This window comes from Phaseolus vulgaris, chromosome 10 (genome assembly GCF_051622355.1).
Source record: "Phaseolus vulgaris cultivar YP4 chromosome 10, ASM5162235v1, whole genome shotgun sequence".
Lineage (NCBI taxonomy): Eukaryota > Viridiplantae > Streptophyta > Magnoliopsida > Fabales > Fabaceae > Phaseolus > Phaseolus vulgaris.
In genome coordinates this window covers 3,075,745-3,088,274 of record NC_143507.1, presented here as the reverse complement: position 1 = coordinate 3,088,274, position 12,530 = coordinate 3,075,745, and the positions used below count along the sequence as shown (strand labels likewise).

Below are 12,530 nucleotides of genomic sequence, written 5' to 3'. Positions count from 1 at the left end.
GTTTCTCAAAATAAATTTTATATTCATTCTTCAAAACCCCTTAATTTAAAGATATTTTTTAATACCTTGATTTTCTAGGTATATAATATAGAACATAATATAGTTATTATTTATATTTGACTTTCTTTTTTATTTAAAAATTTAATCAACATCTTTAAGAGTAAAATTGAATATTTTCCGTTAACTTAAAAGAAAATCGTAATTGCATATATAACTAAAAAAAAACATTCTTAAAATTATAGATTGACCCCTAACTATTTTTCAATATTGATTCTTAATTATTTTCTATTTACAACTTAGTCCTTAAATAGAAATTTTTATTAATTACAATTAGGTTCCTAGTAAGCTAATTACGTTTATTTTGAAAACACTTTAGTTACTGACCTCCACAATTTAGTGTTCTCCTTTAATGGATGTTATATTTGGTATAATGAGTTCTCTTAGAAAGTTTAGAGGTTAATATTCGTCTAACTAAATCTTTATTATTAATTTATATAATTTATAACTATATAATATATAGATCTGATCTCTATATCTTATATTTTAGAGATTATATTCGTATCATGTTTTATAATATTCAGTGTCGGTTGGAAATCCCACATGGACTAAAAATTAGAGACTTTTTAAATGGATGTAAACCTCATTTCATTGAATCAGTTTTACGGGGTTGAGTTAGGCTTAAAATTCATTTTCTAACCGTGTGATAGTATCCTTTGTTATCTCGTGTCATTAAAGATGATATGCATCTCTGGGTTCGTGTTGGATGCCAGTATGCTTATAAAAAAGGCACGAACGTGCAGCGGACTACACAAGAGAAGATTTTGGCGTATCTTTTTAATGGCGGCCAAAACAAACTCTACTTATTGACCTGTGTGTTCCATCGATAATATTTGAATCCAGTTTCTCTCTTCTCACCAATCACCCAACATGGAAGAACGCTCAACAGCACCACTCCACCTACTGGCCTTGCCATTTCCAGCAGAAGGGCACATCAAACCCATGTTTTATCTGACAAAACTTCTTTGCCACAAAGGCCACAGAATCACCTTCGTCAACACCCAGCACATCCACAATCGCCTCCTTCAACACACAGACCTACCCTCCTTCCACGCTGATTTTCCCGATTTTCGCTTCACATTCGTCGCCGACGGCGTGCCTCACGACCTTGCTCCCAACGACTTCAGCGTCATAGTGTCTCCGAGCAGTCGGTCCAGGGTGGCGGAGGAGTTCCGGGAGATGTTGAGGGGCCTTGTCGAGAATCCTCCGCCGTGGGGCCCGCCTTCTTGCATCATTGCGGACGGAATGATGTCGACGATTGCCATGGACGCCGCTCAAGAGTTGGGGGTTCCGGTCATTGCTTTCCGAACCTACAGTGCCACTGCCACGTGGGTCACAATCCACGTAAGCAAAGTTCTTGAGGAGGGAGTCATGGATATGCAGAATCCGGGTTAGTATATAAATTTCATCCATCAAATTTTACTTCATACCAATATTTCATCACTTCATAAGTTTGATTACTCTTCCTTGTATAATATTATATGTTGTAGTGCTCGATACATGTAATTAAGAGTAAATAAATCTCATCAAATATTGTAAGAAAAACTTAAAGAAATTATTAAAGGTTAAATTAAAAAAAAAAAAGGTATTAATGTGACAACACTAAAATAGTTGGACTTAAATATTAATGTGACAACACTAAAACAGTTCCCGTGTAGTTGGCCTGTGCCGGCAAGTCGGTTTCAATCATGTTCTTAATAAATCCTTAAATGTTACAAAAACATGGATGGATGGTGTAGTCAAAGAATTAGGTGGGGTTTTTAATGGGAATTGGAAATAGATGTTGTGAGAGTTTTTTTTTTTTCAGAAATGTATCCTTAGTTGCTTTATTTTGGGTCTCCAACTTCATAAAACTCTCTATCCTTAAGCCATATTTCATCTTACCAAACATTAGTGTAGTCAAATTAATATAAGATAGATGGACTCTTTCTTCCTACACCTTCCATACACCTTTCTATGGAAGGTGTAGGAAGAAATAGTGAAATAGATGTTGTGATTCCAAATCTAGGAACCAACATCCTTTTACACCTTACACAGCCAACCCCGCCAACCCCACCAAGAACGACGACTTGCTATCTACAATTGTGATGAGAAATTTATCTTAGGACAAGTGTTTTACTTCTAATTTTTTTATTTCTATTTGTCACAGTTTTGATGAATAATTCCTACCTGTCACAGTTTTGATAAACTGTGACAGCTCCCACAATATCCTATGTATACAAAGTTATAAATACTTTCCGCCTATAGTAAGCTCAATTACACTATGTAGTTCTCCATCCATTTAGGCTTAATAATTTATGTTTTGGGTCTATTGGGATTGATGGACCGTAGTGTAATATTTGGTCTCAATTAGAATAATTGATTCTAAAACAAGACCTTATTTTACATTTAAACAAATTTAGGGGATTTTAGTCGTGGACAAAAAAAATTATACTATATCTTTACTTTGAACTTGATTTCATAGTAACCCATATAAAAATATAAACCCTTTGATTCAAAATAACTAGATTGAACTAAAATTAATTTTACAAAAGTAATTCATTCAAATTTAATTTTACAAACATTCATCTAAACACTACACGAAAAACGTATATTAACGTCGGTATGCGTCATCTCAGAAGCAAACCCTAAACTCTAAACACTACGAACGAGTGATAATTGTGAGTTGAAAAAACACAAATGGAACTCACCAGCAGGGAGGAACTCACCGCCGCAAAGAACCCTTCAACTTAGCTTTTTCTAATTTAGAGAAATATGAACGCAGAGAGGGAGAAAGTGAGTGAGCTCTAAATATATCACTTAAATAGCATCAATCAACACGACACAAAGTTCAACACGCATTTAACAAGGCAAACTCTTTTTTAAATTTACTTTTTTCACTCATTTTTATTTACTTTAACTATTATTTTTATGTCTTTTTATCATTTCTTCTTTAAAATTTAATTTTTTAATTTTAATAATTTATTATTATAAATTATTGTTAATTACATTTAAAAAATAATAAAAAATGATACTTTATTTACTTAAATACATATATTCAAATTATTACATTTAAATAATAAACTTTTAAGCAACACTCATGCATTCAGTTTATGTGTCCACTAAACCGATGCAAGTATTAAAAAAAAAAATCAGTTTGCATGGCGATACATTTCTCATTTAATTTAAAATTTATATTCTTTTAGCGTTTTATAGGTCAACGCAAACATTTCTTCTTTTTTTTTTAACGTCTTGTAGAGTGCGCTTGATTCACAAACTCTACTTGCGTCCTATAATGAGTCGACATGTGTGGCAGATAATCTCTGCACATCCAATATTATCTTAATTAATTAATTTTATAGATTATTTGAATATACTATCTATATAAGTTTATTAATATTCAAAATACTAGTTGAAGACATATATGTTTACAACACTGAGATTTTGACCGATAATTTAGAAATGACATCGATATTTTATATGTCTCAAAATTAAATTATTATTAATTTTTATTACTGTATTATGAAAATAAAAATTTCAAGTGGGTATTTATGATGAAGGTGTCAAAAATATATTTTTTCTTATTTTAGAGAAATCTAGGTCATGTTATCTATAAACCATCAATATTTAATGTGATGTAATTTTTTCTAAAAAGGAATCATGTAATTTCTTAAATATTAATACTTATATATTTGTAAAAATAAATTTGCATTAATAGATTTTTTATTAATACATGCGAATAAAATCTCTTGTAAAGCCACTAAATATAAAAGAAAACAAAATACTAGGGTTGGAATTCAATGAAATATATATGTTAATTTTTATAGAAACTTTCTTCATTTCTTGGTAATTAGTGCATTACAATTTCACTCTTATTACACTGAGAAGCTTGACAATTTCATGATGGAATTGGAAATGAAATGCAGAAGATGTACACAAGGTGGTATCAAGCATTCCAGGGCTAGAGAATCTACTGAGAGATTGTGATCTTCCAAATGTTTTCAAAATGAAACGTGGAAGCTCTGGTCTTGATTTCTTCATGAAAGAAACCCTAACCATGACAAGAGCTTCTGCTCTCATACTCAATACATTCGATGAGTTAGAAGCTCCCACCATCACTAACCTCACAACTGTGTTTCCCAGAGTCTACACAATTGGCCCTCTTCACACTCACCTCAAGAACCAAGTCACACAAAACCCTTCACTGTCCCTTAATGTCCGAACACAAGATAGAAGCTGCATAACATGGCTTGACCATCAAAGGGCAAAGTCAGTTTTGTATGTGAGCTTTGGCACTGTGGTGAAGCTCTCAGAGGAGCAGCTTTTGGAGTTTTGGCATGGTTTGGTGAATAGTTTGAAGCCTTTCTTGTGGGTTGTTAGGAAGGACTTGATGAATGGAAAAGGTGGTTTTGGTGACAATGTAGCTGAAGAGCTTGAGTTGGGAACTAGAGAGAGAGGGTTGTTGGTTGAATGGGCACCTCAAGAGGGGGTCTTGGCACACCCAGCTGTGGGTGGTTTCTTGACACATTGTGGTTGGAATTCAACACTGGAATGCATTGGTGAAGGTGTACCTATGCTTTGTTGGCCTTTCATGGTGGATCAGACGGTTAACGGGAGGTGTGTGAGTGAGCAATGGGGGATTGGAGTTGGCATAGATGGAAACTTTGATAGGTTGGTTATTGAGAAGATGGTGAAGGATGTGTTGGAGAATCGGATTGAAGGGCTCAGAAACTCTGTGGATGAGATTGCAAAGCATGCTCGTGATAGTGTCAAACAAACTGGTTCTTCTTCTCGTAATATAGAGAGTATGATCAAGGACATGATGACAATGAAGGAACAAAATATTCAGCATAAGAAATAGTGTTTGTTTGTTACTTTTTTTTTCGTGTGAAGGTGTGATTGGTGATGATTGTTATTAATGAAGTATTGAGATATTAAGTTGCATCATGTTGAATATGAAAGTTTTATAAAAAAATAATTTATTTTTCAAAACATTGATGAAGCATATTTCTTTTTACAATCTATAAATTTTAGTATTTAAATTATTTTTGTAAAATATTATTAAATAAAAATCAATATTAAAGATAAAAAATTATTAATTATTTTATTAATTAAATTAAATACTATTCTAGAAATTATTGATATTTAAAATTATTCTATTATTAATAAAAAATTAAATTAATATTTAATTAGTTATCAAGGTTTTAACTACTAACTTTAGTTAAAATATTAATAACTAATTAGATATCAATTTAAGAATTCAACTTAATTTATAAATTTATTATAATAAAAACTATTTTAAATATCAATAATATTTTTAATTTTTATATGTTATTTTATAGTTCTAAATATCGTGTTTTTTTCTTCCATTTGATTGGTTACATGCTTATTTGTATAAGTTTGATATACTTCCTTATTATCTAAAGTTCCAGATTTAAAAACCGTTTTAATTTATTAAGTTTAGGTTGAGTAAACTATTGAGACTATATATCACTAAATTGGTCTGATACTGAGTTTAAAAAAAAATCTAATGAGTGGCCAACTTGACCAAAAGTAAAAGTGACTCATATATATTCAAAAATTTGTACTCAAATATATATTATATATCCTCCTCTTTAATTAATATGTGAAAAAAATCAGTTTTATCAATACAAAAATAAGAACATAATGTAGTATAAAATTCACACTGTACAAAAAATACATTCCTACGTTCTGTATTTTAAATAGACTTTAATTTTTCAAAACCACGTTTATCTCGAAAAACTTGCGGGTAACAAAAGTATTTTAAAATTTTTTGACATCCATGTACATAACAATTTATCTAATCTAATAAATGCACAACTAATCAAAGTAATAAATATTGAATTTTGAGTTCAATCGAATGAGTTGATGCAAATGTTTGTTAGACTACAGAGTTTACAGTTGTTCACTCCAACCATCCAGAACCTCAGAGACGGTTTCTTCCAGCACCTCCATATCTTCTTTTTCAGAACATGAAAATACATTCTTATCTTTCTTGTATCACTCTCATAGAGTAACTTCCGAATTATATAATCCGAAAATGCATTTGAAAAAAGACTTCCGGATTACATAATCCGAAAGTTAAAATAGACTTTCGGATTATGTAATCCGAAAAGTAATCATACATCTGAAAAAAAAGGCTTCCGGATTATATAATCCAGAAGCTAATTACAAATTTGAAAAATGACTTCCAGATTATGTAATCCGAGATATTAAAGAGGAGCATTTTTGGAAATACGAAAATCTATGGAGATGAGAAAAGAAGGTATGGAGGTGTAGGAAGAAGCAGCCCCTCCCAGACTCACACACTTCCCATACAACCAACCCAACAAGCCCAAACAAATCACTTGGAGGACAAAGTGCTTAACCCAAAGGATGGTAATGTTACACTACAGTCCATCAATCCCACACGCACAAAATACAAATTACTCAACTTAACGTTAGAGGGGTGGCAATGTGGGCTGGCCCGCCTCGCATAGGCCTATCCCGCATTTGGCCGCGCCCACACTAGGAATGTGGGCTCATTTCACTAGCTCACCCCGCATAAGAAGTAACATGCGGGTCAGCCCGCATAAGAATCCTTTTTTTTCAAAAATTAAAATTTTATTAATTATAAAAAATGTATTCCTACGGCAGAAAAATAAAATTTTATCCAGGTTTCAATTCATTTAATTAAGATAAAAATATAAATTCAAGTATGAGGGTTGTTAGAAGATTTGATTAAAAATAATTAAAGTTTGGCTTTGCATCTATTTTTTCCTATATGTATATAAATGTATAAGAGTATCATATCAAAGTTTTACTACAAAGTATTTTAATGAAGATGACTAATTTTTTAACTATCCTATTGAAATCTCTTTTTTATATTTTTTTATTAACAAATTTTAAATATAAGACTTTACTTAAAACTAAATTCATTGTCACTCTTAATACTAACTCTGTTAGATGATTAAAATAAAACATTTTTTTAGTACATTAAATTTAATTTTTTAAAATAAAATAAAATAAATGTTACACTGCAATACTAGGTGAATGAGGTATAAATTTATTTTTTTACAAAAAATTAAATAATTAATTTTTTATTTACACGGACCAGCAGACCAACATGCTCCGTCCCGCCGTTGGTCCACGTGGGTTGCAGATTTTAAAGAGCTGCGAACTAAATTAGTGAATTCGTCCCACTTCGATTAGTGAGTTCGTCCCCACTGGATTTGAAATTATTCTTTATCATTGGACAAACAAACTACTTCTTATGCTGAATATTTTGTTCCTTCATTGACAAGATGTCCTTTATCATACTCTCTATATTACGAGAAGAAGAACCAGTTTGTTTGATACTATCACGAGCTTGCTTTGCAATCTGATCCGCAGAGTTTCTGAGCCCTTCGATCCGATTCTCCAACACATCCTTCACCATCTTCTCAATAATCAACCTATCAAAGATCCCATCTATACCAACTCCAATCCCCCATTGCTCACTCACACACCTACTGTTGATTGTCTGATCCACCATGAAAAGCACACAAAGCATAGGCACACCTTCACCTATACATTCCAGTGTTGAATTCCAACCACAATGTGTCAAGAAACCACCCACAGCTGGTTGTGCCAAAACCTCCTCTTGAGGTGCCCATTCAACCAACAACCCTCTCTCTTTAGTTCCCAACTCAAGCTCTTTAGCTACATTGTTACCAAAACCAGCTTTTCCATCCATCAACTCCTTCCTAATAACCCACAAGAAAGGCTTCAAACTATTCACCAAACCATGCCAAAACTCCAAAAGCTGCTCCTCTGATAGCTTCACCACCGTGCCAAAGCTCACATACAAAACTGACTTTGCCCTTTGATGGTCAAGCCATGTTATGCAGCTTCTATCTTGTGTTCGGACATTAAGGGACAGTGAAGGGTTTTGTGTGACTTGGTTCTTGAGGTGAGTGTGAAGAGGGCCAATTGTGTAGACTCTGGGAAACACAGTGGTGAGCTTGGTGATGGTGGGAGCTTCTAACTCATCAAATGTATTGAGTATAAGACCAGAAGCTCGCGTCATGGTTTGGTATTCTTTCATGAAGAATTCAAGAGCAAGGCTTCCACGTTTCAGTTTGTAAACACTTGGAAGATCACAATCTCTCAGTAAATTTTCTAACCCTGGAATGCTTGATACCACCTTATGTACATCTTCTGCATTTTAATTCCAAGTCAATCATCAAATTGTAGCTTCTCAGTGTAATAAGAGTGAAATTGTAATGCACTAATTACCAAGAAATGAAGAAAGTTTCTATATAAAAATATACCATATACTTATTTAAATGACATTATTAATTTGAATATATGTATTTAAGTTAATTAAATAGAGTATCATTCTTTTTTATTACTTTTTAAATGTAATTAACAACAATTTATAATAATAAAATTATTTAAATTAAACAAAAAAGTTATAAAAAGACATAAAAGTAATAATGAAAAAGAGTAGTTAAAAATAAATAAAAATGAGGGGACAGTAAATTTGAAAAAGGGCTAACGCCGACTTGCTGATGCTAAACGTGTGTTGAACTTTGCGTCAATGTAGTTTACGTTAAACACGTGTTGAACTTTGTGTCGGCTTGGCCGACACTATTTAAGAGATATATTTAGAACTGACTCACTTTCTTCCTTTGTGTTCTTATATTTTCCAAAATTAGAAAATCTAAGTTGAAGGGTTTTTTGTGACAGTGAGTTCCTCCCTCTTGGTGAGTTACATTTGTGTTAACCTTTGTTATTTTCCAGGTTCTCACCGTTTTCATTCCTTCGCCGTTGTTCATCTTCTTTCCATAAAAAATCCCACTGCACTTCTATTTTTGTTTCCTCGTAGGTTCGTTTGAGTTTCTCCACAGGTCCGTTTCAGTTCCTCCGCAACTCCATTTGGTAAGTAAATCCCAATACGCGTGTGTTGTGGTTCTTTATTTTGAGTTCCTAAGTTCGTTGAAAGCATTTTTGTGTCATTGCAGCGGGATTGAAGGGTTTGGTGTTACTTGTGGTGGTGTGCGTTGCTGATAACTAAAATTAACATAAAGGCGAGTTTGATGGTTTTTTTTTTCAATTTGTTGAGTTTCTAGATGAATTTGGAATTTGAATGAAATTTAGAATACAGGTTAAGGAATCCCTTAAACTACTCAAAAATGCTTTTTTTTATAGTGTACAAGCGTAGGCCAAAGCTCACGCATACCTTTAATTACATTTAATTTTATTCTTAGTTTCATGTTTCGCATGGACCTATGCATGCTAGCTTTTTTTTCAATTTCGTCTACTTAAGCGTCGGTGTAAGCGAATCTATGTTTAAATTTACTAATTTATTAAAATTTTTATGTGGGCTTAACCTACGCAATGTAGCTTCTTTTAAATTTTTTCTCTTGAGTCCCATTAGCGTCGATGTAACCCATAATATTTACGTAAGTTAATCTTAGATTTGGTCCACACAAATATCGTTCCATTTTCAAGTCGACACAAGCTAATGTTATTTGTAGGTTTTTAGTGTCTGCTCTTGAATTGATGCATAACCGACGTGAATATACGTTTTTCGTATCGTGTTTAGAAGAATGTTTGTAAAATTAAATTTGAATGAATTACTTTTGTAAAGTTAATTTTAGTTCAAACTGGTCAAAGGAGTTTATGTTTTTATATGGGTTTATTATAAAATCAATTTCGAAGTAAAAATATAGTATAATTTTTTTGTCCACGACTAAAATCCCCTAAATTTGTTTAAATGTAAAATAAGGTCTTGTTTTAGAATCAATTATTCTAAGTGAAACCAAATGTTACACCATGATCCATCAATCCCAACAGACCCAAAAGATAAATTATTCAACTCAAATGGATGGAGAAAATAGTGTAATTGAGCTTACTATATAGAGATGTAATAAATTAGCCGTATAGGTGGAAAGTACTTTTAACTTTGTAAATGCCCAAATTGACTCATTCAGTTCCTATTTTAGGTCTAAAATCATCACGAATGAGTAAAGAAGAATTTAGTTACCCTAGTTTTCTAAGTTTATGTGTATCGAAGGTCTAACATTGGGTTGAGTAATTTGTATTTTGTGTTTGAGGGAATGATGGACCGTGGTGTAATATTACCATCCTCTGGGTCAAGCACTTTGTCCTCCAGGCAAATGCTCCCTGCACCCAACACTTTTGAACCTGCACCCAACATAATTTCAAAAATCCCAAAAATACCCTTTATTCTAGAAATGAAAATTCAGAATTGAAAATAATGCATTCCAGAAAAATAAATTCGAAAGAGATTTTTGTGTTTTGGATATAAAAATCCAGAAAAAGAAAATCAAAATCCCATTCCGGATAAAAAAATCTGGAACAGAAAATAATACATTCCAGAAAAATTTATCCGGAAGAGATTATTGTGTTCTGGAAAAGGGGATTCAGAATGTAATTTTATATGCACCCCATTTTTTCAAGGGTATTTTCGGTTTTTCTCATGTGATTGGGTGCAGTGATATGGTGCAGGAAGCAATTGCCTGTCCTCAAAGTGGTTTGTTTGGGCTTGTTGGGTCATGTTGTGACATAGTTCTACGAGGTGGAGATATTGTACCAAGAGTGAGGGTGCTTTTTGATATAGCAATGTAGGTAAGCTTCTAATCCTCAATTGAGAACTTTCGTTTGAACATCTCTTTGTGGATGGTAAGAAAAGCTAAATTTTAATGTTGTTCTCTGGGTTTTATATCTACCAATAAAATAACTTATTCATTATATATATAAAAAAAAATTACAAAGTCAATATAGTTTTAAAGAATATAAATAAAAAAAAATAGATTAAAAAATGATGTTAAAAATCACATATCAATATAATCAATTTTTATTTATATATAGAGACCACCCTCATCCTACAAGTTAAATTTTTAAAATAATAAGTTAAATTTAAATTCAATTCTTAATAAGTGATTAAAATTTATTCTAATAAAATTTATTAATATCCGAATCAAATTACTCATACCGAATGAAAATATATATTTTCAGATGAACTGAACATAAGATTAATTTTCACTTAAAATCAATTTATAGTTTAAAGTAAATATAATTTTCACGTCACAATATAGTTTAAGATAATTTTGTAAAGATGAATCGTTTTAGTTGTCTTTGAGGTTTTGCATTATACAGTTACACTGATGAAACATTGGTATGAAGTAAAATTTGATGGATGAAATTTATATACTAACCCGGATCCTGCATATCCATGAGTCCCTCATGAAGAACTTTGATTACATGGATTGTGACCCACGTGGCAGTGGCACTGTAGGTTCGGAAAGCAATGACCGGAACCCCCACCTCTTGAGCAGCGTCCATGGCAATCGTCGACATGATCCCATCTGCAATGATGCAAGAGGGTGGGCCCCACTCCGAAGGATTCTCCACAAGGCCTCTCAACATCTCTCCGAACTCCTCCGCGACCCTGGACCTACTCGTCGGAGATATTGTGACGCTAAAGTCGTCGGGAGCAAGGTCGTGAGGCACGCCGTCAGCGACGAATGTGAACCGAAAATCGGGAAAATCGGAGTTGAAGGAGGGTAGGTCTGTGTGTTGAAGGAGGCGATTGTGGATGTGCTGGGTGTTGACGAAGGTGATTCTGTGGCCTTTGTGGCAAAGAAGTTTTGTCAGATAAAACATGGGTTTGATGTGCCCTTCTGCTGGAAAGGGCAAGGCCAGTAGGTGGGGTGGTGCTGTTGACCGTTTTTCCATGTTCGGTGATCGGTGATTGGTGAGAAGAGGGAAAGATTTTCTTTCGAAATAAGAACAGAAAAATAAGTGTTTTTCATTTATTCGTCTGCATAATGTAATGTAAGGCTCATAACAAAGCCACGAAGTTGCAGCGGATTCCACAAGATACTTGTACTTCTAAGATGGTGGCCTCTTAATAGACTTTTTATGGCCACCTTAGGAAAGATGTCGCCTTCTACCAGCACTTCATATTGGCTTGTCTTGTCAATTTGTGCTCTTGGGTGCGGGACTAACATGCGGCTCAACACAAAGTTTTTGTTATAGAAACTCCTGTTGCAACTCTAGTCGCACCTATCAGTCTCCTTTCTCATCTCCTTTATTAGTTCTTGACGTATTTTATTCGTCAGTTATGCTTTGGTCTCTGAGGCGGGGAGAGAGGATGAGTGTACACAACTACAATGCTCAGATTGTCCAATTGCTTCAACCAAGATATCATGACGACCTTCAGGTACAAAATTACCATGGGAGCTTTGCTCAAACAATGAATCATGCAAGAGACCAAAATCATATAAGTTTTTAATATAATTAATGCTTTAAAATAAATGTAAAAGAGGATAAAAATAACTTACAATTTTTTTCCGAGACTATCCATGATTGCTCAGATTTAAATGCACCCGACTTTTTAAATCGGGCCATCTTCCATTTTTCGTGGCGGGAAGATAGTGATGGAGGTTCAGTGACCCCGGTATCAATCTCAAACCTAGTCTCCT

General features: G+C 33.3%; 2 protein-coding genes across 3 annotated transcripts; one reads left to right on the top strand and one right to left on the bottom strand.

Annotated features, from left to right (window-relative positions):
- Nucleotides 1–758: 758 nt before the first annotated feature.
- LOC137819494 (7-deoxyloganetic acid glucosyltransferase) lies at nt 759–5,025 on the top strand. The gene is made up of 2 exons (XM_068623363.2): nt 759–1,447; nt 3,963–5,025. The coding sequence occupies exons 1-2, from the start codon at nt 928–930 to the stop codon at nt 4,895–4,897; spliced, it is 1,455 nt and encodes a 484-aa protein (XP_068479464.1). The 5' UTR covers nt 759–927; the 3' UTR covers nt 4,898–5,025.
- A 2,241-nt stretch (nt 5,026–7,266) lies between these two features.
- Nucleotides 7,267–12,107, bottom strand: LOC137819418 (7-deoxyloganetic acid glucosyltransferase). 2 transcript variants are annotated; one of them, XM_068623266.2, is made up of 2 exons: nt 11,262–12,107; nt 7,267–8,235 (listed from the first exon to the last, which is right to left on the bottom strand). In XM_068623266.2, the coding sequence occupies exons 1-2, from the start codon at nt 11,779–11,781 to the stop codon at nt 7,301–7,303; spliced, it is 1,455 nt and encodes a 484-aa protein (XP_068479367.1). In that variant the 5' UTR covers nt 11,782–12,107; the 3' UTR covers nt 7,267–7,300. The 2 variants fall into 2 exon arrangements, with proteins under 2 accessions (XP_068479367.1, XP_090152976.1); XM_090296850.1 differs by having other exon boundaries at nt 7,267–10,227; nt 11,262–11,847.
- Nucleotides 12,108–12,530: the final 423 nt, after the last annotated feature.